We start from the raw sequence: 26,805 nt of genomic DNA on the forward strand, positions 1-26,805 counted from the left end.
GCCATGGACTTAGGGACCAGCCTGTTTTAGTTGCAAAATTCTCAGGGGACAGTCGTCTCTTTCAGGTAATGTTCAGTGTGCTTCGTCTCCTGTGAAATTGAAACACACTGCTGCTTTCACAAAAATGATCTCTTCTTTCTGATAAGAATTCTGATAGCATGGAGTCAGAAAGGACACGGTTTGAGGGGGACGAGGTGGTTTCTAATCTGAGGGAAAGCCAGTGGCTGTAAACATGCCGCGGTGGGTCTGTGAGACCCGGCTTTGAGTTAAGGGTTCTTGCAACATGACTTTTAAACCCCTGGACATTTATGTTAGATACCTTATTTTCAACTTTTCATGACAGTTCGTTATAAAAGAACAGACCTGGGACTTCCCTGATGGTCCAGTGGTTAAGACTCTGCACTTCCACTGCAGGGGGCATGGGTTTGATCCCTGGTCGGGGCGCTAAGATCCTACATGCCGCGCAGTGAGGCCAAAAAAGATAATAATAATAAAAAATAAAAGAACAGACCTTTATGAGAGGAGCTAGGAAGCACCCAGAGAAACAAGTGAGTCCTTTAGGTGGTATCACATTGACGTTACTCCAAACAGAACCAGGACTTCCTTGGTGGTCCAGTGGGTAAGACTCTGTGCTCCCAAATGCAGGGGGCTCGGGTTCGATCCCGCATGCGTGCTGCAACTAAGAAATCTGCATGCTGCAACTAAAAGATCCCACATGCCGCAACGAGGATCCCGAGTGCCGCAACGAAGACCCAGCACAACCAAAAACTAATAATAAATAAATTTAAAAAAAATAATAAATGAATAAACAGAACCGTATGTGTCTTCCAAAAGCCTCCCAGCCTTCTTCACTTCAGCTTCTCTGAATTCAGGCTTTTCTCACTGAGAACAAGAAAAGGTCCTAATAGGTAAACAACAGGGTCCTACTGTACAGCACAGGGAACTATATTCAATGTCTTGTAATATTGAATAATAGAAAAAGAATCTGAAAAAGAACATATATGTATAACTGATGTATATATATATATACACACACATATACACACACACACACATATAACTGAATCATTTTGCTGTACACCTGAAACTAACACAACATTGTAAATCAACTCTACTTCAATTTTTTAAAAAGGGTGGGGGAAGAAGAGGTCCTGAGAGGGCTGGTTGCGGGGAGCGGGGCGGTCGCCCACATCCCAGGCCTTTTCTCTCCATTGTCCTTTCTTCTGCTTCACCTTCCTGGCTGCCCCCTGAGTATTGATCTAGAGGATTCAGGGCACTTGCAGAGGTTACCCACTGGCCCTGGAAGAGTTCTTGAAAAGTTTAGAGTCAATCAAGTCTCTCTTTTTCTTAAGTGCACTAGCTAAGATGCTGGCTAGCTAAAGTAGTAATAAATGACTCCTTCGGCAAAAAGGACACTTTCGGTAGTGTGCACAAGTACACACCATCTGCTGTCTAAACGAGATTGTCCAAAATTGGGCTCTGCTGGAGAAGAGCACGTGGTAGGTGGCCTGAGACCCAGGGGTCAGAATTCAGGAAGTTTTATTTCACAGTCAGGTTTCCCAGACAGGTCTGAGACAGTTTGGGGTAGAGCAATAATGTACTTCCTGCTGCACGGCGCTCAGCCCCGGGGCTCAGAGGGGAAGACCTGCCCGGGCCCCTTTCGTTGGTTGGGGAAACTCCCACCCACGTGTCTGCAGACTTTGTCACAGATGAAGACCTATAAAAATTATTTTAATCTTTGAATTAAATTAGGTGCAAAACAGCTTCTCCACCTAGAAATCCACTGCATAATCCTGGGTTATTTGCATTTTAAGGCAGGCCTTGAATTAAAATGCCCCAGTGTGTGTGAGAGGGTCAGTGCAAGGCTGGGGAGACCCCCCAGACTCCCCAGAGAGACGAGGCCTGGAAATGGGGGCTTATAGGGCAGCAGAGCTCTGACCATCATGCACACTCCTGAGTGAAGCAAAGCCTCCCTTTGAGGCTTTAAAACAACCTCTAGGTGTGAATCATTATGTCACTGTGGCCGACTGGCTGGAGAGGAACTGAAAAAATGAAAATCCTCTTGCTGCTCATTAGCAAAGGGAAATACGCAAATGTTGAGGGTCCCTGTGTGTCAGGGCCACACTCTTCTGCTTTGATCTGTTAAGCAGAACACTCTTCATGCCCACTTTAGGCTCAAGCTGAGTGTTCTTTGCTAGCTGGTGTCCCTGTACCCGAGGACCTTGGTAGAATGCTAGCAATGAGGGGCTTTGGAAAATAGAGTTCTTAGCGTTAGCCACTTTAACCAGCATTAGATCCATTTCGTGATCTAATTCTCATTGTAGACTCACATTTTCTACAGCGGGGTTTCTCCACAGTAGGGCAGTAGTTTGAAGGCTGCACTTGAGGCCAGATAGTTCTGTATTACGGGGCCTGTCCTGTGCATTGTGGAGGGTGGGTAGCACCCCCCCTGCAACTGTGACAACCAGGAACGTCTCCAGACATTGCCAAACGTCCCATAGGACACGAAATCACACACACACCCTCTTGGAGAATCACTGTTCTGTAGGAAAGAGGCAGTGTGAAATATTTAAGCTTTGTCCTAAATTAGTTGTACTTTTAAAATAGATCCTGAGACTTTACATACGTTTAACACCTGTGTGTTATTGGTTTATCCCCTGTGTGGGGTGAACAAGACTTTGTTCTCTGTGAGTGGCCTTCCCAGAAACTCAGAATCTTCTCTCCCCTCTTCCAGTCTGCCCTTCCATGGTATTCTTATGTTGCTAATAATTGACCTGATCTGTTCATTCATTACTAGGTCATTAGTTTATTGATTCTGCGCACTCATTCATTCATGTTACAATATACTTAGCAAGCTCTCACCGCAGGCCCGGGGGGGAGCAAGTACCACCTTGTAGTCAGGATTCCCACACATCTGGTGGCACATCCACCTTCCTCAGGTCGTTTGTGGTGAGGGCTCACAGTTTTTGGAAGGCAAAGCTGCATCTGACATGGAGGAACAGGGTCCCTGGAATCAGACAGACTAAGGTTCAAATCGTGCCTCCGCAGCCTACAGTGGACGTAGCCTTAAGCTAAGTATGGTGGCTTGTGTGCCTCCGTTTCCCCTTATGAGCATGGGGATGATCTTGTTGACCTGGTAGAGTTGTGGGGAGTCTCAAGGAGATCATGTACATCAAGCATCAGTAAGTGGTAACGGTGAGGAAAATCGTAAATTTTCTATGGCAGGACAAACAAACAGAAAAAAACAAACAGAACAGCAACAACAAATGACATGCCCCCTTTGTGGTAGGCCTTACCCCATGGGCAGTGTGCATCTGCATTACACATTAACCAGACCTCCTCAAAGCAGGAGGATGAGATCAACGTTTGAGAAAAAGCTGGCCCCTTTCTTCACATGCCAGCATTGTAATTCTATGATTAATATATTTCTTTTTCATCTCCTATAAGGGGTTGCATTGACTAAAATGTTTGTCTCTACATGCATAATTGAAAAAAAAAAACAAAACACTTGAGGAACTGTGTACACAATGCTAACCTGTCAATATGATACATAATTTCTTTGTCTCAAAAATATATAAAACTGCGGGACTTTCCTGGTGGCGCAGTGGTTAAGAATCCGCCTGCCATTGCAGGGGACACGGGTTCGAGCCCTGGTCCGGGAAGATCCCACATGCTGTGGAGTAACTAAGCCCGTGCGCCACAACTACTGAGCCTGCACTCTAGAGCCCATGTGCCACAACTACTGAGCCTGTGCACCTAGAGCCCATGCTCCACAACAAGAGAAGCCACCGCAGTGAGAAGCCCACGCACTGCAACGAAGAGTAGCCCCCGCTCGCTGCAACTAGAGAAAGCCCGTGGGCAGCAACAAAGACCCAACGCAGCCAAAAATAAATAAATAAATTTATAAAAAATATATATGTATATATAAAACTGCATTTCTAACTCCTGATCAATGGAGCAGTTCTCAGAGCTTCTGATAATCTGTTTCCCAGGTTATAGTCCTCAGGGTGGCTCGAATAAAATGCTCTTTTCTTTCTTCTTAGCTTGCTGGTTATTTGATTTTTCGTTGACAGTAACTTACTGTCTGCCAGCTGGTAGGTTATACGTATGAACTGATGTTTTGGTGGCTCAAAAACAGTCAAATACTGGCAACTTCCTTCAGTTCAGCCTAACATGGAAACCTGGGGTTCAATATCACGCTGACTCCGTGGAGGTCCAGCAAATAAGGGAGGTGGTCCTGCCTGGGTATTTCCAGAATTCCTGCCCTCTCCCTGAGGATGCATCCTGCTGGCACATGGACCTCAGAGAACAGAGAGAACAGACCACTCCCTGCCGTCCTCAGCATTCACAATGGCTTGTGTTTCAAAAGCTTGTACTGTGGGAAATTGCACTGTTCCAGCCAATTTGTGGTGGGGTAACCTGGATTGTGGCAGCTCCTCAGTTCCCTGTGGTTGTTTGTGTTTCTGTTGTTTTGTTGTTCGTTCCCTGGGTGCCCATCTTGGGTGGGCATTTCTCTGATGTCTCTGTGTTCACGTCCCAGATCTCGCTGCTGATCGCCTTCATCTGCGTGAGGAGCTCTCTGTGGACCAGCTACAGTGCCTACAGCTACTTTGAAGTGGTCACCGTTTGCAACTTGATCATGATTCTCGCCTTTTACCTGGTCCACCTCTTCCGCCTGTACCGCGTGCTCACCTGTATCAGCTGGCCCCTGTCGGTAAGGGAGTGGCCGGGCCTGCTCTCGGCCTGCACGAGTCAGAATGCTGGCTGGGCACTGAGACCTGACGGAGTCCTTCCTGTCTGCCTACCCTGCCTTCCTGCACCATCCTTGGCTGCTTCAGCTCTGAATTTCCCACTGTTAGGTGGACGTCTATGCCTCATGTCCCACTGGTTTCTAAAACTCACCACTGGTTTCTAAAACTCACCTTCCAGCTACAAGAAGGCTGTGCCTCTCACCTCAGTGCTTGTTTTCTCAAGTGACAGAAAATGGGCTGTGTGTGTGTGTGACTCGGAGGAGGAACATGGAAGGAAGAAGCTGACAGGGGTGATGGGTATTTACACTGTGTGAGTATTGATAAGATTTGTCAGCTAAAGTCGACTGGCAGAGTCTGAGGAAACATGTCAGAAGTTGCTAGGATTTTTTCTTCCCACTATATTCTTTTTAAAAACAGCTTTATTGATATATAATTCACATGTCATACAATTACCCATTGAAGTGTACAATTCAATGGATTTTAGTGTGTTCCCAGACTTGTGTAACCATTACCTCAGTCATTTTTAGAATGTTTTCATCACCTCAAAAAGAAACCCTGTACCCTTTAGCTGTTACCTCCTATTCCTCATTCACCTCCAGCCCTGAGCAACTACTAATTGGCTTCCTGCCTCTGTAACTTTTCCTATTCTGGACATTTCATATAAATGGACTCATATATTTGGTCTTCTGTGACTAGCTTCTTTCATTTAGTAGAGTGTTTTCATGGTTTATCTATGTTGTAGCATATATCAGTACTTCATTTCTTTTTATAGCTAATATTCCATGGGAAGGATATACCACATTTTGTTTATTCATTCATCATTGATGGACATGTGGCAATTATGAATTTCTACCTTTTGGCAATTATGAATCATGCTGCTATGAACATTTTGTGTATAAACTTTGTGTGTGGACATATTTTCATTTTGCTTGGGGATATACCTAAGAGTGGAACTGCTGGGTCACATGGTAACTATGTTTAATTGTTTGAGGAACTGCCAGACTGTTTTCCAAAGTGGACATACCACTTTACATTCCTAGCAGTGGTATATAAAGGTTCTAATTTTTCCACATCCTTGTCAACACTTGTTAATTTCCAACTTCGAGATTTTATTAATTCTAGTGAGTGTGAAGTTACAGCTTGTGGTTTTGATTTGCATTTCTCTGATGACTAACGATGTTAGTCATCTTTTCATGTGCTTTTTGGCCATTTGTATATTTTCTTTAGAGAAATGTCTTTTCACATCCTTTGCCAATTTTTTGATTAGGTTGTTTTTTTGAGTTGTAAGAGTTCTTTGTATATTCTAGTTAAATGTCCTTTATCAGATATTTTCTCCCATAATTTTTTCTTTTTTTTTTTTTTTACTTTCTTGATAGTATCTGTTAAAGGAGAAGGTTTTTATTTTGATGAAATCTAATTTATATTTTTCTCTTGATTATGGTTTTGATATAATATTAAAAAGCCATTGCCAATTCAAGATCATGAAGATTCACCTCTGTGTTTTCTTTTAAGCCTTTCATACTTTTAGCTCTTACATTTAGGGTGTTTGATCCATTTTGAGTTAATTTTTGCATATAGTATGAAGCAAGGATTCAGGTTCATTCTTTTGCATGTGAATATCCTGTTGTCCCAGTTATCTGTTGGGAAGGCTATTCTTTCTCCCATTGAGTGGTCTTGGCAGCTTGTTGAAAATTAGTTGGCCATAAATGCATGGATTTATTTCTGGACTCGCAACTCTGTTGCACTGATCTTACTATACTACCTTGGTCACTATGGATTTGCAGTAAGTTTTGAAATTAGGAAGTGTGAGTCTTCCCATTTGTCCTTTTTTTTCAGGATTGTTTTGGATTTTTGCCATTTCATATGAACTTTAGAATCAGCTTTTCAGTTTCTACAAAGAAGTCAGCTGGGATTCTAATACGAATTGCATTGAATCTAGATAAGTTTGGAGAGTATTACCATTTTAACAATATTAAGTCATGATCCATGAACATGGGAGGTTTTCCCATTTATTTAGATCTTTTAAAATTTCTTTCAACAGTGTTTTGTAGTTTTCAGAGTATGAGTTTTATACTATTTTTGTTTAGTGTTTTCCTAAGTATCTTATCCTTTTTGATACTATTTCAAATGTAATTATTAATTTCATTTTTGGAGTGTTCATCACAAGTGGATAGAAATACAATTGATTTCTGTATATTGATCTTGTACCCTCAATCCTGTTGAAATCATTTATTAGATCTAATAGATTGTTAGTGGATTCCTTAGGATTTTCTATCTATAAGAGCATACCATCTGTGAATAGAGACAGTTTTACATTCCTTTCCAATCTAGATGCTTTTTGCTTCGTTTTCTTGGCTCATTGCAAGAAATTAGTTGAATGTTGCATTGAAGTGGCAAGAGCAGATATCATTATCTTGTTGCTGATTTTAGGAGGAAAGCACTCATCTTTTATCATTAAATATGATGTTAGGTGGGGGTTTTGTAGGAGGTTTATCAAATAGAAGATGTTACCTTCTAGTCCTACTTTGTTGAGTGTTTCCATCATGAAAGGGTGTTAGAATCTGTCAAATGCTTTTTCTTTGTCTGTTGAGATAGTCATGTAGGTTTTCCCCCCAGGATTCTATTAATATGGCGTATTACATTGATTTTCACATGTGGAACTAACTTTGCATTCCTGGGATAAATTCTGATTGGCTGTGGTGTATGATTCAGTTTATGTGTAGCTGGATTTGGTTTGCTAGGATTTTTGCGTTTGTATTCATAAGATATATTATTGGCCTTTAGTTTTCTTGTGATGTCTTTGGTTTTGTTATCAGGGTAATACTGGCCTCATGGAATGATCTGGGAAGTGTTCCCTCCTCTTGTGTTCTTTAGAAGAGTTTGGGAAGAGTTGGTATTGATCCTTCTCTAAATGTTTGGTAGAATTCTGCAGTGAAGCCACCTGGTCCTGAGCTTTTCTTGTGGGTAGTGTTTTTATTGTTAATTCAGATTCTACTTATTATAAATTTTATTCAGATTATTCCTACTTGAGTCATTTTCGGTAGCATGTCTTTCTAGGAATATCTCATCTAAGTTATCTAACTTATTGGCATATGATTGATCATAGTATTCTTTTAAAATCCTTTTTAACTCTGTAACACCAGTAGTGATGTCCCCACTTTTATTTATTTATTTATTTTTGGCCGCACCTCTTGGCTTGTGGGATCTTAGTTTCAAGACCAGGGATTGAACCCAGGCCCCAGCAGTGAAAGCACCGAGTCCTAACCACTGGACCACCAGGGAATTCCCATCTGTCTTTCATTTCTGATTCTGGTCATTTGAATGTTTTCTTTCTTTTTTCTTGATCAGTCTAGCTAAAGGTTTCTCTATTTTGTTGATCTTTTCAACGAACCAGCTGTTGATTTCATTGATTTCCTCTGTTTTTCTTCCATTCTCTGTATCATTCATTTCTGCTCCAATCTTTATTTCCTTCTTTCTTCTTGCTTTAGGTTTAGTTTGCTTTCCTTTTTCCAGTGTCTTAAGGTAAAGGTTAGGTTATTAATTTGAAACCTTTCTTCATTTTTAATATAGGCCTTGACAGCTATAAATTCCTCTCTGGAGCACACCCCACTGTCAATGGCCGTAAGCCCCAGTTCTCCTCTGATCTGGCGTTTGTGGGGAGGGGAAAGGATGAGGCGAACCATTCCCTTGTTGTCGAATGACAGAGGCGCCCCGCCTCATCCAGGGCCTGCAAAGACCCCATTTTATCACGGAGAGTGAATGGGGCGGAAATGGGTGCCCCTGTGGACCCAAGGGAAGCAAAGGCGGAGTCAGCCCTTCCTGCAGACCCCTCGGCAGTCTGGCCTGAGGGCACACTTCCAACAGAAGAGAAGAGAGAAGACAAAATGAGGACAGAACTGGGAGGACTTTTGTTCACAGAATGGGGAGACCCTCCAGGCAGCCACCAAAACCAGCACATTGCTAGCCCAGAACTTTCTCTGAAGCAGAAGCGAAGGCATACATCTTTTTAAGGGGCTTTGCTTCTCAGAGCTGGAGCTTCATTTAAACTCTCCATCCTTGGAGTTGCAAGCAGCTCATTTGCTTGTTAGTAGCTTTGGCCGGAGGTCAAGGTACCATGGACAGATTGACCTCAGGAGTGGAGTGGTCCTAAGGGGACATCTCTCCTCACCCGAGAAGCATCCTTTCTCTTTGTCGCCTCTCTTCCTGCCTGCCTGGCGTCTTTTCTCTCTTGTGTGGCCTCATCCTGGCTGGCCTTCCTTTCTCGTTGCCTGTGAGCTTCGCTGCTCCTGCCGGGATGTTACAGAGAGAAGAGGAAGTGTCACTCCCTCCCCTCCATGCATCTCTCCTGACGCCCAGGTGCCTCTGAGAACCAGGAGTGGAGCTCCCTACCCACTGCTCTGCTTTGTTTTTGCCCCCAGGAACTCCTGCACTATTTAATCGGTACCCTGCTCCTCCTAATCGCGTCCATCGTGGCAGCTTCCAAGAGTTACAGCCAGAGCCGACTGGTGGCTGGAGCGGTGAGGACATTCTCCGGGAAGCGGCAGGAATGAATTCCTGTTCCGAATGCTCATTTTCTTCCTCTCAGGGCAGCAAAGGGGTTGTTCTCTGGGGCCTTTCTTTCTCAGAATCAGTCCGGACCTTGATCCACCAGCAGTGGTCTCCAAAGAGCCTTAAACTTGGGCCCACGGTGGAGGGTGTCAGAAGGTGGATGGGCAGGGCTGTTACAAACTCAAATGGCCCCAGCGGCCCAGGCCTCTTTCTCTTACAGCCACTACTTAAATCAGGGGGCAAGTAGGTTTTAATTCTCATGTTCACTCTGGTCATTTGCTCATGGCTGTCTCAGCCCCGTTCAGGGAAAGGTTCTGAGGCCTCTTTCCAGCCCAGGGGAACATTATTGTGATCAGCTAGTGATAATCTGCCATGAGTCCTAGCTTTGCCATTCCTGACTTTTAACAGTATTCAGGCCAGGAAATAACACTCCTATACTTTTCAGAGGTGAAAATTGACCCATCTGCTAACCTGAATAGAAGTAGCATGGAAGTGGACAAAACATAGTGCTATGGGAGCTATATATATTTATCACACAGATACACATATGTGTATATACATTATTTTAAAAAGATCTATAGATTCCTGTCATCTGATTTCTGATTTAGCTAATTGTTTACAGTTTGGAAGTCTGTAGGCCAGAACTGATTTGCCTCACTTTTCAAATGAGTTTTAAGAAAAGCTCTCTGTGTGATAGTCACTCACTTCCACACGGTACCAAAATTCTCTTGACTTTGGGCCAAGAGTGGGTGAGTGCCTGGAATTCCACGGAGGGGTGGAGTCTGCGTGGGGCAGAAGGTCACCGCGGCGGGGCAGCCAAACCCCCGAGCACTCGTGCCCCTTAAGCACCTTCCCCCCCTCCCCAGGCAGTTTCCAAGAAGAGGGATGGTTGCCCCCTGCCCAGCTGCAGGCAGGCTGGCAGAGGGGGCACAGAAGAGCTTGGCGCCCGCTGTGTTTCAGGACCATGTGGGGAGATTCCCACTGGGTTTCCTGATTGAGGTGGCACATTACAATGTTAGCCCTGGAATCCCAATAAACCCCATTTGTCATACACGATCTCTGTGCCTAGGACCAAGCATGGGCCAGGCGAGGGGCCAGAAGAAATGAAAAGACATGGTCCCTGCTAATGAGAAAGTGGTGATCTAGCTTAGGAGGCCAGGGCACATGAAACGATTAGCACACAAGGCACTGTCATCCAGAAGAGCATTGTGTAGCCCTATAATAAACTGTTCAGTTATGCAGTGTGGACAGTTGGAGACTGGGATGGTGTATAATGTGCTAATTGTGCAGAACAGACAATGAGAGGCCAGGCCAGGCTCTAATAGGCCGATTATGTGGTGCAGACAATTGGTACAAAAGGAGCCACAGCAGTGGACGGGGTCGGGGCGCGGTGCCGGGCAGCCACGTGTGGAAACCAGCAGCTAGGTTGGATAATCCTGCGCTTGGTCTGGCTGCTCCTGGGCCGTTCCTTCTGGACCTCAGGGAGCTCCCAGCCGTGCACTTGGAGGGCCCGAGGGCACCTGGGCAACAGGCAAGCAGAGGTGGACTCTGGGCTCAGATCTCTGGTCTGGCCCTTGCTGGCTCCACGTTCCCGGGCTGAAGAGTTGACCTCCTGTCCCTGGTTTCTTGAGCTGAAAAATGAGCGGGGAGAGGTAACAGCCGCGCCCACCTGGCAGAGCTGTGCGGGTTCCTTTAAAGGGCTTAGAACACTGCGTGGTACGAAGTAAGTGCTCAGTCAGTGTTAGCTGCTGCCGCTGCCAGTGTTGACAAGTCAGGAGAGGCTACAGGCTTCCAAGTTCCAGGCAAAGACACCTGAGTCCCTGCCTGCTTCTTGCTCCATCATTTAATGAGCCACCGTGAGGCCCTTTCCTTATCACAAACGAGGCGGCTGCTCTGGGCTAGGTGCTCACAGCTGAGCACAGAAAGGAAAGGAGCGCTGCCTGAACTTATTTCAGCCTAACGTTACTTAAATACATGCAAACCTAAGACTAGGTATTGGGGCCTCAGCTTCTGGCTCCGACACAGCTGTAAAGCCAGACAGACAGAAAGCCTTTACGGATGAAGTGCAGATGATGCTACCACACCAAGAAAATCCATTTGAATGTTAATGTGTTAAAAACCCAAGTTAAAATGTACTATTCCTCCTTTTTCTGTCTTATTAGCCCAGGATAATTAAAGTCCGGTGGCTTGGCCCCAGCTCGGTTGTAAACATAAACCCGAGCGTGGGCAGGTAGTTGCCTAGAGAAGAGGTGAGGGGTGGCGACCGGAGGCCTGACTGTGTCCCAGCTGCGGGCCCGGGCGTCACCTCCACACCTGAGCGAGGACGGGTGGCCGGGTCACTTGAGTCCCTGAGCTCCCTCCCAGCCACAGCTGGTATAGGAAACAGGCCCAGGGATGAGCAGCAGAAAGGGCTGCCGCGTGACTGCCCTTGGCCTGGGCTCTTCCTGCCCCCTTTCTCCCGTGCAGATCTTCGGTTTCCTGGCCACCTTCCTCTGCCTGGCGAGCGTGTGGCTGTCCTACAAGATCTCGTGCGTGACCCAGTCAACAGGTGAGTTCTGGCCTGAAAACAGATGACCGAGAAGGTTCCCTCTGCTCAGGAACGGGAGGACACAGGCTCTGGAGCTCGGCAGTAGGGAACCACCCTGCTGCAGAGGACCCTCTGCTCCGTCTTGTCTCCACAGCGCCCAGGGGCACCCTCACATCTGCGTCTCTGATGGCCTAGCGTTTTCTTTAAATGAGTTTCCTAATGACAAAAATAAAATGTAGTACATTTAGAAAATCGAAATAAGAAAAAGAAATTTTAAAAAATAAAAACCATTATCACACTACCCAGAAATAGCACCTGCTGGGTGTCTATCCCTCCTGCATTTCCTCTCTGAGTATATATATAGAGATGTGCTTGTTTTGTTTGTTTGGCTGCCCCGTGCAGCTTGCAGGATCTGAGTTCCCTGACCAGGGAGCGAAACCATGCCCCCTGCAGTGGAAGCACGGAGTCTTAACCACTGGACCGCCAGGGAAGTCCCTGCACATGTGCATTTATTAAAGGATCAGAGTTCATGTATTATTTTGTAACCTTCTCTTCTGCTTCTACCTAACCCCCTATCAGGCACTTTCCCCACATCATTAGGTGTCCTTCTCTGGCATCCTTCATGGCTCCACGGTGTTGCACTGGCTCCACTGCGTGTCGGTGCCGTAGTTTACTTGTCTCCTATTTGGGGACTTTATGTTTGTTTTTTTATTTTTTAAAAGAAAATTCTTTCCTACTAAACAGTGCTGTAATGAATATCCTTATAAATATATCCCTATACACACACTTAATATTTTTTATCTTTAGAATAAATTCCTAGAAATAGAATTGCTGAAAGTCAAACCAGCTATTTCGGTTAATTTACTTCTTTCTTTGATCCAGCACTTCCTTTCTTTCTTCTTTTTCTTTGTTTTTTAAAAATACATTAAAAATATCGAAGCACCTTACCTTGCCCAGCAGAGAGGTTGCCACAGCAGCGCTTCAGTCTTAATGGTCCCAGTGGCAAAAAGCTAACAGAAGGCTAGGTGAAAGGAGCCAGTCACCAAGGACCACATATTGTAGGATTCCATTTAGGAAAAATGTCCAAAATAGACAAATCCACAGAGTAGGGTAGTGGTTGCTTAGGGCTGGGGGAAGGGATACAGGGGTGACTGCGCATGCCTGTGGTGCTGCTTTTGGAGGCGATGAGAATGCTCTAAAATTGGGGTAGCTGCACAGTTCTGTGAATATAGTGCAAGCGGCGGAATTGCACACTTTAAATGGGTGAACTGTATGGTATATGAATTATATGTCTGTGAAACTGTTTTAAGAAAAAATGAATGATAAAAAAATGCGAAAAAGTTAATAGGTAATGTCTAAAAGTAATCTATAAATGTAAGTATACATATACTAGGTAAAATTACGGAGGAAGAGCCAAAAGAAACAGCTGAAGAAGTTACAGTACCTCTGAGGAAGAGGCCTGGCTGGGGTGGGGAGGAGCAGGGAGGGGAATCATCATTCCCACGGGCGGTGGTGCGGCCGGGGGGGGGGGGGGGGGCGGCGCATGCGCAGCCGTTGGGCAGCCCTGCTGGCCGAGCTCTGCCAACTCTTCCGCTTCCTTCCCCAGATGCCGCCGTCTGATACCCTAACAGCCCGCCAGCCCTGTAGGAGGCGCTGCAGGACGTGTGACCCACGCGGATGGAGGGGCTTGAGCCGGCGGCCGCAGGAGAGACCGGGGTCTGGGTCCCCGGGCCGGTCGGTGCGGGAGGGGCCCTTCCTCCGGCTCCTGAGCGGGTCCAGCCTCTCACGCCAGCCTTCTTCACTTCCTCAGAGAATATTCCTCCCCGTCCGGGAAAGAAAAGCAGCCTCCAGGGAAATATGATCTCTCCCTCCTTCTTTAGGACCGCCTCAGGGACTGATGCCCCCCTCCCCCCGTTAAGGTGAAGGGGGTGGTTTTTGAATATTCCTGCCGAACCCTTCCCCTCTCCCCAGCCCTCGGGGAGGGGCGCTGCCTAAAATCCTCTTGTGAAAACACAGCCACCTCCTAATTTATCTCGCTTGGAAATCTGGTCTTGAAGGTACCCTCTTTCTTAAAGTGAGGCTTATGGGAGCACCATGCAGTCAGCCTGTCCCCAAATAGGAGATCTCGGTTCCTTTCCTTTTGTTACCATTGTGTACGTGTTTGTATGTTTTTAAATAAAATGTTGACTTGGCCAATTGCAGAAGGATTTCTTATTAAGTTAGAAGAAGGCTGTGAAGTGAGCGCTACCTGGGGGCCCACTGGGTTTGTGTGCCCCACCGGCGGTAAGAGGAGCAGAGGATGCAGATGGTCCTGGCCTCTCAAGATTTGAGTATTTTCTTTCTTTTTTATAAATTATTTATTTAATTTTGGCTGCGTTGGGTCTTTGTTGCTGGGCGCGGGCTTCCTCTAGTTGCAGAGAGCAGGGGCTCCTCTTCCATGCGGTGCGCAGGCTTATCATTGTGGTGGCTTCTCTTGTTGCGGAGCACGGGCTCTAGGCGCGCGGGCTTCAGTAGTTGTGGCACACGGGCTTTGCTCCGTGGCATGTGGGATCTTCCCGGACCAGGGCTCAAACCCGTGTCACCTGCATTGGCACGCGGATTCTTAACCACTGCGCCACCAGGGAAGCCCTTGTGTATTTTCAAAGTAAATTGATGTAAAGGGTGGAAGCCAGTACTGTTTACACAAGACTCAAAAGCAACACAGGCAGCCTTTAAAAAGAGGGCAATTCTGACACATGCTACACCATGGATGAACCTTAAAGATATTATGTTAAGTGAAATAAGCCAGACACAAAAGGACAAATACTGTTTGATTTTAGTTACATGAGGTGCATAGCGTAGGCAAAATTCAGAGAGACAGGAAGTAAAATGGTGGTTGCCAGGGTCTGGAGGGAGGGGCCATGGTGTGAGTGTTTAATGCGTACAGTTTCCATTTGGGAAGATGAAAACATTCTGGTTGGGACTTCCATGGTGGTCCAGTGGTTAGGACTCCGTGCTTCCACTGCAGGGGATACGGGTTTGATCCCTGGTCAGGGAACTAAGATCCCACATGGCGAGAAGCCAAAAAAAAAAAAAACATTCTGGAGATGGACGGTGGTGATGGCTGCGCAATAATCTAAATGTAATTAATGCCACTGCACTGTATAACTAAAATTTGTTAAAACGGTTAACTTTTATGTTATGTATATTTTACCACAATTTTTTCTTTTTTTAAAGCAATGCAGGACCTTCTGTCTAAGGCACCTAAGTAGCTGCAAAGCTACTTGGGAAATGGAGGAAGGCAGAGGTCCAATTACGCACACCCCACAGCAGGCACCACAGCCCAGCAGAGGCCAGCGCCGTGTTCTAACAGCTAAGCGTCGCAGGTCTAAAGGATACAGGCTGCAGGATGTGGGTGTCTTCTCTACACCAGGTGCTCTCTGGGGCTGCTCACCCAGGGGGAGTGCCCACGCGTAAGCCAAACTCTGTCCCAGCACGGGGAGGTGACCCACTGCACAGACCCAGCCAGGCAGGACCAAGCCAAGGTGTGAGAGGAGGGAAGACTGGACCCGTGGGGGGAGGATGGGAGTCAGGTACCTGCCCCAAGGACCAAGAGCCAGCCTTGGCTCACTGTGGCCACCACAGGCCCAGGATAGGGCGTTGGCACCTGTGGCACTAGGGACACTGGGAGATGAGACCAGAGTGGGTCTGCCCACATCATCTCCCACGAGCGGGCAGCTCCTGGCCAGCAGAGACCTGGGGAGGAGGGCTGGACAGTGGGCTGGGGCCCTTTGTCTGGCAGGCCTCTGCACAGGTGTTTTCTCACCGCCCACAAGAAAGACTGCTGCTCAGAGAGGCTCTGGAAAACAGCTTAGCTGTGCTGCTCTCTGCAGGAGGTGGCGTGCAGCCATAGCACTGCCTCTTTCTCTGAGGGCCCTGCTAGGAAGCACATCTATCCTGAAGGTCGGGCCGTGGAGTAGGGAGATCCAAGGAGAAAGCCGAGGGGAAGAGAGGTTAGGGCTAGAGCTGGGATTTGAGTCCAGGTCTGGCCTGTGACCACCCCACCCAGGTCCTCTGGGTGGGCAGGCAGGGCGGGGCCAGAGCCAGCCTGTGCTAGCTGGCTTCCTCCACAGGCAGGTGGCCCTGGTGTCTGCAGGAGGCCCAGAGAAGGAAACAAGTGTGTTCTTGACGGAGGCCCTGGCCTGACACAGCCCTTGTGCTGCAGCGGGCCTGGCGGCTTCTCTTCCAGACATGGTGACCTGCTTGGCCCTCAGCCTGGGCCTCCAGCCAGGACGCTCAGGTGACCCAGAGCTGTCCCACTCCCTGTGCCACCACCTCCCAGGCCTCTTCCTTAGCAAGGATAGCTAACTTCTGTTGCCATGGAAACACCGCAGACCTTTGGGCCCCTTCTCAGCGCCATCTTTTCCCCACTGTAGTGGTTTCTGAACTGCAGCCTGTGAACTCTCACAGGTGCTCCGAGGAGCTCACAGATGTCGATTTTATGTGCAAAATATATGTTAACATCTTAAAACGCACACTCTTCTGTTATCAGTGGCAAGCACTGAACGGTGGGAACCCCTGGGCCGGCCCTGCTCCAGCACAGGCTCCCTGGCCTCATGCAGCCCTCGGGGAAGGCTGGCCTTGCACCTGGGCTGGTCCAGGGAGACGCCAGGAGTGGGAGGTGAGCGGCTGAGAACCTTCCACGACGTCCTGGGCGAGCCAGGCTTCCTCCAACTCCTGCCACCAGGACCAAGCAGCGGAATGAATGGAAGATGAGGCTACAGCCCCAGTTAGCTCCTTCCTCCAAATCGTGCGCTTTTCAAATTAGTCCCATTACTCTTCTAGACTCACTTCATAAGAAGTCAATGTTATAAATGTAAATGAGTAATTTATATGAATACTATATTTCCTGTTTTATATAATGGAATTTCATGGGGGATTTAGATTGAGAAAAGGGATTTCTCTGCTTTAAAAAAGATAAAAAGTCAGGCACCCCCTGCCCTGAAGGGAGCTGCCAGGCTGCCCACGGGGCACCAGACAAATGGACACAGCGACCGGCCCAGGTTGAAGGGGGCAGGAAACCAGGAGAAACTTCCTCAGGAGACCGCGGTGAGAACACCTGGTGCCTCTGGACCTTGTAAGGAGACTGAGGCCACTGGTGGCTTGTTGAGGATTTACTGTAATTTTCTGTATAGATAAGTAATTATGCCAAAAAAAAAGACCATGATTAATATATAAAGTTGTGCAAAAGAGGAAATGCTATGGTATGAAGCGTTGCGCAGGGCTCAGTTCTGAAGAGTGATAGCAGCCAGGAAAATGGGCACTCTATTGATCTGACCAAAACTGTAAAAAAAAAAAAAGGAAAAAGAAACCCTCATTCCCCAAGTGACTGAGAGAAGTGGAAATCTGGATTTTTAGGCCAAACAAAACTTGCGTGGGGCTGGCTGCGGCCTGCGGCGGCCCCAGGTTTGCTACCCCGCCCCCGGCGGCGGTGCTGGGGCGGGTGGGCGCGGGGGCGGTCGGGGGGTGGGGGGGGGACGCAGGAAGTCAGCTGCTTCCTCCCGACCGCTGGGCGGGGGCGGGGGCGGGGGCGGGGGCGGGGGCGGGGCCCTCCCCGGGGAGCGGGAGCCGGGTCCCCAGCCCTAGGAGCGCTGCCCGGCGCCGCCGCGGCTCCCCGGGGGCTCGGCCTGCCTTTCTACGGGAAACTCACCGGGCCCCGCAGGTGGCCGCCCGCGCCCACAGCGCCGCCTTTTGGTGGCCGCGGGGAGCCCGGTTCGTCCGACTCCAGGGTTCGGGAACAGAAGCGCAACTTGCACGTTTTATTTGGACTTCAGGCGCTCAGATGAATCATAATTCTCTGGTTTGCGACCGCAGCCTCCATTTAACTGTAACTACACGCTTCCCATCCCCCACCCCCACCCCCGGTCCTCTTCCGAATCTACCATTCACCACACCTTTGCTTTTCTTATTACATAATTCTACCGTCGCTCGATGTATTGCCTAAAAAGTGCAGCGAAGTATGGCAGTTATTTATTAAACCCCACGCTGTATGTCATCCTTTCGCTGTGTTGCTGTAACAGACACCGCATTTTAGGCAGCACTGGACATCCTCTTGGCCCCCCCATCTCTTAATCCAGCCGGCACCGTGTGCCTGCCTTGCAAGGGCTGTGACCAGTTTCACTCCAGCGCAACCACGGAGCTGGGCTGCACGCTTCACTGACAGCTCTTGACTGTCACACCAGAGCTTTCCCGTGGTCGCCGCCAGGGGTGTCCAGCCCGCAGGTTCAGGAGTTCCTGCCCCGTGGGGTGATGCTAGCTAATGGGACATAGGAGTCAGTGGATACATTCGTCCTCCTTCTCTCCCGGGACAGACTGTCCTGAGGCAGGTTTTATACAGTGTCTCCAAGGACAGTCCCGTGGGACCATGCAAATGCTAACACAGGGTGGTCTACTCGGCAGCGCATCCTCGTACTGGCTGGTTCTCTCTCCTTCCCGGCTTCACTGCCCACGTAGATGGTTCATCTGGATCTGTGGGTACAAGCCGACAATATGCGGCGGCTGCACCAACAGCCTTATTCAGGGGCAGCCTCAGAAGACAATAGTGGAGATTGGCGGCCCCATTGGCCAGAGCTCTGAGCATCTGACTCATCCAAGGAAAGAAAATACACGGCCTCAAGGGGGCAGTGAACGGCCAGGGACCCCAAGAAGTGGGTGGACAGAAAGCCACTAAGATTCTCAGATGATCAAGTCGTTTGAACGAGAGGTGAGTCACCTACCAAATAAAAACCCTGGCTAATGAGGCCACTGAATGCCAGGAAGAAGGCAGCCCAGGAAAACTCCTGCACAGATGCATCTATTTTACGACTAAAAGCCAAGTCAGGTGATTGACAGCCTTAAAGGGGCGGGCGGAGCGGACCAGCAGAGGCAGAAACCTGGAGTGAGTCCACGGCTCCTGTGCAGCAAAGAACTACTCAGCGTGAGCTGATACCACTCAGACCGGATAAACTACAGCCATGAGACAAGCAGGGACAAGACTCAGGTATAGGATCGGGTGGCGGGATTCACCCCCACCCAGGGGGAAGCCCTACATATTCCTAAACTCTATTATAGATACTGCCTGTAGTTTTGTGGGGTTTTGTTTGGTTGGTTTTGGTCTGGACTGTGCTTGCTGCTCTTTTGTAAAAACCTGCTCACAGGATCCGTTCATTGCATCCACTGTTGGTGGCTCATGTAAGGGGTCAGAGGCAGAGCCGCCAACAGGGTTTCCCCATAAAGCTTGCCGAGCGTTTGAAACAGTGCCTCTTCCTGGGAGAAGAAAAGGTACAAGGTCTTTTCACCCAAGGTTTTGGATGGCCAGGGGTGCTACGCATAGCTTCCAAGCTTCCTTGGAGGTTGCACCCCGCTGTCTGGCCGATGGAAGCTGGGAGCTTTACTGTGGACTCTGGGCGCTTAAATAAGAAGGTGGCCACTTTCATTTCCACAGTGCCCGACGTCTCCAAAGTGGATGGAGGTGCTGCTGCCGTCATACCTGGCTCTTAGTTTGCAGCCTGGGGTACTGCTAACACTTTATTTTGTAAATGGGGGCGTGGGGGGGTGAGGGACGGGTGGAATGAGTTTGCCTTTACCTGGCACAGCACACAACACACTTATTGCCCTGAATTCTCCAGTGAGAGAGCATCAGTGGTTTGGACACACCTGGTATCATGTGAACTGTTGGTGGGTATGCAGGCATCTCTGTAATGGCTCCACAGAGAAAACTGCTTTGCTGCATCAGCCAAGCACAGCTGATGAAAGACAGATGGGCCCCTCAATGAGGACAAAATCCACGTGACCTGCCTTCCAACTAACCATCTTGGGAGCTGCGTCACAGCCAAAGAGACATTTCACAATCAGTTAAGGACAAACTTTGTCGTAGCTACCGCTTACCAAAAAAGGGGCCCCACCCCCAAACTAGCCACTTTGCATATTGGCTGTTGGAGACAGTAGTACATCCCAAACCTGGAAATATTCCCACAGCCTCCACCCCAAGTCATCAGATGTGTGGCCACCTTTGAATGAGGGCCCCAAATAACCAATAATCTTGGAAGCCATTTGGGCAGCAATGAAAGACGCCTTACCCTAGCACCTCTGTCTTCTTCACACCTAGAGGAAGTACATGTGTCTGTGACCAACCGCACAGCTGAAGGGGGCCTTTGGCAATGACCACTCCTCCAGTTCCTCTGGGCCTCTGAGCTTTTGAACTTGAGAACTTTCTCCTGCCGCTGAGAAGTGACTGTGAGAATGACTGAGCTCTAATCAAAACAGCCTCCAACTTGACATCCTGCAAGTCTGAACTAAATTCCATAGGTGGGAAAGTTCTATCATGAAAATATCATGGATCTTCCAATTAAGGCCAGCCCCTAAGGCTTTAACTAACTTCACAAACAGGTGTCTTCCCTACTGGGCTTCTGGTTTCATGAAGGCCAGCTGACAAGAATCAGTGATGAAGGAGCCCACCCGCCTCCAAGGTGAGCAGGTCCTCTATGATGCTAGAGCCTTTCAGTGAGAGCAAACGGCCGATGGCCCGCAGCAATGGACGTCCCTTGTGATGAGCTGAACTTAAGGTGGGACTTCTAGCCAGAGTGCACCCCCCCAGGATTTAATGAACAATATCTGTATATAAGCTCATGGGCTGTCGCTAACGGCCTAGCTGTAATGGTCAGGTCTTTGGGCCGCCCAGGACTGGACTTGTAAAGACATACCATATATTGGGTGCATCCCCCGTGTAAACGTAAATAATTACAGACTCAATATTTACATTATATGTATGTTTAGATGAAGCAACCACATCTAGAGAAAAGTGTTGAGACAAACATACATGGAAAAAGCCAACACGTGTGGCCATCACCTCTACCACAGACTAGTGGGCTGTGCTCAAGTCCACCATGGGTAAGCAAGCAACATAAAGCTTGAGATGCCCAGTGAGAAATCATGCAAGAAACTCTTCACTGCAAAGACTTGTATTATTTGCCAACTATAACAGAGTCCTCAGTGATGACTTCCACAGGGCCAGCTGGTCTGTCTTCACCTATTTACAACTTGCACAAGGTGATTACCGCCTCTGTCTACCTGAGCTCCTAGGTACTCAAGGACTTTTGCACCTGCTTTGACCTCAACAGATGAATGGGTGGATGTTTCATTTCATTCAAATCTATGTAGACAAACTTGGACACTTTGTCCCAGGTATTCTATGGCCACCCTCTTCTGCCCACTGTCTACTTACATTGGAAAATGGCAACTCCTGAGTCCAGAAAGGAGGATGGTGTGGCTCATCCCTGACGGGGGATGACAGATCTCAACTGATCAGGTGTGAACATGTCTGACCCCAGAAATACACGGAGGTCAAGGGGACATGAGTAACTTTTTTTCCCCCTTTTACAAGTATGGACCAACAGTTTCAAATGTCCTTCCCCTAATCTTCTAGTTCTCATGATGTTGACTATGTCACCCTCATCTAACCCAGCTGCAGGGCCCCAGGGCCAGGGGTGGATTAAGACAAATTTGGATGGCCCTGGGGGTTCATTTCCTCCCTCATTTTGGTAGCTTATTGGAGAGACGACTCTAAAGGTTTGAGTTAGCACAATGGAAAAACATACTGATTGCAGCCCTTGAGTTGTTTTCTTTTTTTTAAAATTTTTATTGGAGTATAGTTGTTTTACAATGTTGTGTTAGTTTCTGCTGTGCAGCAAAGTGAATCAGTTACACATTTACATATATCCACTCTTTTTTAGATTTCCTTCCCATTTAGGTCACCACAGAGCACTGAGTTCCCTGTGCTATACAGTATTTTCTTATTATCTATTTTATACATAGTAGTGTATATATGTCAACCCCAATCTCCCAGTTCATCCCACCTCCCCTTCCCCACTTGGTAACCATAAGTTTGTTTTCTACATCTGTGACTCTTTCTGCTTTGCAAATAAGTTCATCTGTACCATTTTTCTAGGTTCCACATATAAGTGATATTATACGATGTTCGTCTTTCTCTTTCTGACTTACTTTACTTTGTATGACAATCTCTAGGTCCATCCATGTCACTGCAAATGGCATTATTTTGTTCTTTTTTATGGCTGAGTAATATTCCATTGTATATACCACATCTTCTTTATCCATTCCTCTGTCAATGGACATTTAGGTTGCTTCCATGTCCTGGCTATTGTAAATAGCTGCAATGAACATAGGGGTGCATGCATCCTTTTGAATTATGGTTTTCTCTGGATATATGCCCAGGAGTGGGATTGTCCAGCCCCTGAGCTCTCGAGGGTCTCCTTTTCCAATAAGGCCGCTCTTCCAGAGAGCTTCCATTCTTTGAGAGTTGAATGATTACTCGAGTGCCCCCTGTACCTTCTGTACATACACATGGGAGCACTGTGGGGTGGGGTCCCTCTCTGCCTGTAGTCTGTTTATGTCCCGAACAAACTATAGGCTAATGAAAGCTTAGGGAACTGCACACGCTCAACTTCTAACCTGCTTGATTCCCCCCAATATGCCTTACTTATATCTGTACCAAGAGGCACAGTGTCATATGAAATTGGATATCTTTCCATATCAGTAGAGAATTTCTGTATTCCATTCAGTGAACGTATTCCCCTATAGATTCACGTTTGAGGGAAAATAGTCTTTAATCAGAGGATGCCCATCAGGGTGGCAGCTACCACCCTTCGTTGTGAGGGCATGTGCTCAAGGAAGTAGAGGCATGGGTGGGATGTTAAAACAGGATAAAACAGGGACCTGAAAAGCACTTTCCCTTTGGGGCTTGTCCCTCTTGCTTCTCCCACTGCCATGAGAACATGTTTGGGCCAGCCTGCTGGCAGGATGTGAGAGGCACATGGAGGAGGACTGGTTTCCCCTGTTGACAGAGAGATGACCCAGAAGCATGAGCTTCCAGCCAACAGCAAGCCTATGCCCAGACTTCAAGTCAGCCCTGCCAAGGACAGAAAAGCCACACAACCTAAACTATGACCCACAGACTCATGAGCTAAATACATAGTGTTAAGTCACTGAATTTGGGAGTTACTTAGTATGCATCATTATTTGTGGAGATAGTTACAGAAGGCACCAAGGCGGGGTTTAGAACTTCAGAGTCTCCAGCTATACCTCCTGCTCCATAGAGGCTGGTTTTATTAAGAGCTGGCTTCTGGGAATTCCCTGGTGGTCCAGTGATTAGGGCTCCGGGCTTCCACTGCAGGGGGCATGGGTTCAATCCCTGATCAGGGAACTAATATCCCACATGCCTTGCAGTGCGGCCAAAAAAAAAAAGATCTGGCTTCTCTGTTGCCCATGTAGATTTTAGGTTAAACCCTAACTTGAGAGGATTTCAAAGGCAGAAGCAATGGGTTGACATTGGTTTGTCCAGAGCCAGGATTAGGTTCCAACTGGCTACTGGCTTCTGGTGGAACAATCTTTTTGTAGATGTTAAATATTCTGACTGTGAGGGAAGGGGGGTAACTGGTGGCTGGGAAAGGTACTCAGAAGCTAGGCCAAGTGTACAGGTGGTTGAGTCGAACTTGAGGATCAAATAAAAAGGGCTGAGCCATTGGAAACCTGGAGTTTGCACTTCCAAAGGATACAGTGGAACCAATGTGAGGAAGATTCAGTAAATCCAACAAATAGGAGAATTAGCATCAAAAGAACGTAGGATCTTCGTAGAATAATCTGAAAGAAAATAAAGTAAATGAAGTTAAAAACTCAGTGGAGCTGCTATACTGTAAATTAGAGTTAAAATTCAATGAATAAGTGAAATACAGCTTAAGAAAAAAATTAGTGTTTGAGGCTACCATCCAGAATGTAGCACAGAGAGATAAAGAGTTAGAAAATATTAAAGAGTTCATTGTTATAGAGGATGGGACTTCCCTGGTGGTCCAGTGGTTAAGAATCCATCTTGCAATGCGGGGGACGCTGGTTCAATCCCTGGTTGGGGCACTAAGATCCCACACACCACGGGGCAACTAAGCCCATACCCCACAGCTAGAGAGCCTGTGTGCCGCAACTACAGAGCCCACATGCTGTGGAGCCTGTGTGCCACAACTACAGAGCCCATGCACTCTGGAACCTGCACGCCACAACTAGAGAGAGAAGCCCACACACTGCAACGAAGAGCCCGTGTGCCGCAACTAAGACCTGATGCAGCCAAAAAAACCACATTTCTCATAAAAAAAAAAAACTTTACAGAGGATGGAATGAGAAGGTCCCATGCATGACTGGTGCAGAATCTAATCCAGAGGGAGAATAAGGAGAGCTAATTTCAAAGTGGAAAACAAATGAGAATTTTCTAGAAATGAAGAATGTCCATCCTCAGACTAAGGAAGCATACCACATCCCTCGCAAGTTACATGAAAATAAATCCACCTGGATGTCTTCCAGTGAAACTCAATACCAAATGCAAAGATAAAATCTTAGAACCAAAGATGACCTACTATGAATGTAGGCTCACAGCAGATTTTTATTTTGCAATTTTAGAGCCCGGATGACAATGGAATAATATCTCTGAAGGATTGAGATTAAAAAAAAAACCCAAAAACTGTCAATCTAGAATTCACCATCCAGCTTAGCTATTTTTTAAGTATAAGGGCACTCTTGCTGAAAGGACAACTAACCCTTGAGTCAGAAGAAAATGGAATCCAAAAATAAGTAGAATGTAAAGAGGCAATGGTGAGGAAAAAATAAAATATATTATCAAGTCTAAAAAAGCAATGGTTGCATAAAACAACAATAATAGCTAACTTGAGGGAGATGTTAAAACAAGATAAATTTAAACAACTAGGCAACAACAATGCAGTAGATGGGAAGAACTGATGGGCATTCATTCTAAGGTCAGTTTTGTTTGGGAGATGGGTAGGAACACTGATTAAATTTATACGTTTGTATAAAATCAAATATGCATGCTAAAAATGTAACAGTATTACTGAAGAATTTTAGTTAATAAAAGTGGCAGGAATTACAGTATAAAGTCACCATTTTGCAACCCTTACTAAAATAACAGATTTAGACAAAGGTCAATGGATGAAACTTTTCAGCTAAAAAGGTGATGGGAAACTTTACAGTGGGAGGAGTCAGGCTGTCAGCACCTGAACCCACTGATTAAGTGTGCACTAAGAGTGGCACTACGTCAGGGTACACACTGCCTGATGAAGTACACAACATCACCTACAAGAAACGCTTAAAACAAGAAGAAGCCTAACCTGAATTTAAGCAAGACTTTAGAGCTTGCTTCTGTTTAGAGGAAATACTAGGAATAGAGGAACAAGATAAATAACACAAGAATACAAACAGATAAATCCAGAATGTGAGATGTCTTACAGGAATCGAAACTATTAGAGGGAAGAAAAGATGCCAGCAACATTGCTGAATACAAAGTAATCAAAATTAACCCCATCCTTGTTCCACAATTCTAATCAGAATATGTAATTTTTAAATAAAGATCCCATTCTGGGGAATTTCATGGTGGTCCAGTGGTTAGGATTCCATACTCTCACTGCCGAGGGCCCGGGTTCAATCCCTGGTCAGGGAACTAAGATCCCACAAACCACATTGCGTGGCCAAGAAAAGAAAAAGATCCCATTCTGGGTAGCTACAAAAATAAGTATCTAGGATAAATCTGACAAAAGATGGGCAAGACTTTTATGAAGAAAACCATGAAACTTTACTGAAAAACAATAAAGGACCTAAATCAGTGAAGATGCTATGTTCATGACTGTGAGGTTCAATAATAAATCATTTTTCCACAAATTAATCTATTAATTCAACGCAATTCCAAGAAAAAATCAAAAAGCTTTTTTCATTTTTAGTGAAACTTGCCAAATCCATCTTAAGAATTCATAATAAAAACTAAAGTGCCTCTGTAATCTTCCTCTTCATTTTATTGTAAACCCAAAACTTCTCTAAAAAGTCTTTAAAATTAAAAAAAGTGCCAAGAATAAAACAATTTAGAACTTGCCATATCAGATATTAAGATTTTTATCAAGACCGTGGTATCAGCAAGGGAAAAAATAGCCCAAGAAAGTTAGCACCAGACCCAGGCATATACATAAACCTGGTAAATGACAGGGGCAATATTGTCTATTAGAGAAACAGAGTCACTCACTGAAATAATAAATCAGAGGGGATGAGAGACTCACACCACACACAAAAATCAAGGCACAAGCAAGTACTAAATATAAGATGCAAATCCTTAAACATTTTAGAAAGTAGAGGAGAACATCTCTGACCTTGAGGTAACTACAGAAGCAAAGTTAAAATATAATTCACAGAATATGAGAAGATATTTCCAAGGCATATTACAAAGGGTAATATCTATAATATGTCAAGAACTCTCAAATGAAGAAAATACTCAATATTTTAAAAAAAGGCAAAGGAACACTGCTATATATAAAATAGGTAACTAATAAGGACCTACTGGAACTCTATTCAGTATGCTGTAATGACCTATATGGGAAAAGAATCTAAAAAAGAGTAGATATATGTATATGTATAACTGATTCACTTTGCTGTACAGTAGAAAGTAACACAACATTGTAAATCAACTATACTTCAATAAAATTTTTTTAAAAAACGATGAGGCTGATTTTTGGCTCACTGATAAATTTAAGTATGGTGATAGGCAGTGCATGAGAGTTGGAAAATATCCTAAGAGGTGAGAGAATTTGAAGAGGTTTGAAGGATAATTCAATTTTAGATTTTGTGTAGTCAGGTTGATTTCAAGGGCCAGAATAAAACCTGACACAGTCGCGGCCAGGGCAGTTCATTTCCAATAATGAGGCATAGTTATTTGTGGAATTGTTGGTGGGGGAATATTGTTGGAGAGAAGGAATCCAGTGAAGTTGCTTCTGGCTAACAGACATTTTTTTTTTTTTAATAAATTTATTTATTTATTTTTGGCTGTGTTGGGTCTTCGTTTCTGTGCGAGGGCTTTCTCCACTTGCGGCGAGCGGGGGCCACTCTTCATCGCCGTGCGCAGGCCTC

General features: G+C 46.3%; 1 protein-coding gene and 1 long non-coding RNA gene across 2 annotated transcripts in view; both read left to right on the forward strand.

The window, feature by feature from the left end:
* Positions 1-14,027, forward strand: part of CMTM7 (CKLF like MARVEL transmembrane domain containing 7) — a 42,419-nt gene extending 28,392 nt beyond the window's left edge. Inside the window, exons 2-5 of the mRNA XM_036870433.1 lie at positions 4,541-4,714; positions 9,170-9,268; positions 11,766-11,847; positions 13,433-14,027. Coding sequence (XP_036726328.1) covers positions 4,541-4,714; positions 9,170-9,268; positions 11,766-11,847; positions 13,433-13,446 — 369 coding nt within the window. The 3' untranslated portion in view covers positions 13,447-14,027. The remainder of the gene's footprint in view (positions 1-4,540; positions 4,715-9,169; positions 9,269-11,765; positions 11,848-13,432) is intronic.
* A 368-nt stretch (positions 14,028-14,395) lies between these two features.
* On the forward strand, positions 14,396-17,062 carry LOC118904389. The gene is made up of 2 exons (XR_005021976.1): positions 14,396-15,278; positions 15,939-17,062. It is a non-coding gene; the product is annotated as an uncharacterized LOC118904389 (long non-coding RNA).
* Positions 17,063-26,805: the final 9,743 nt, after the last annotated feature.

The sequence above is a fragment of the Balaenoptera musculus genome, chromosome 11 (genome assembly GCF_009873245.2).
Source record: "Balaenoptera musculus isolate JJ_BM4_2016_0621 chromosome 11, mBalMus1.pri.v3, whole genome shotgun sequence".
NCBI lineage: Eukaryota > Metazoa > Chordata > Mammalia > Artiodactyla > Balaenopteridae > Balaenoptera > Balaenoptera musculus.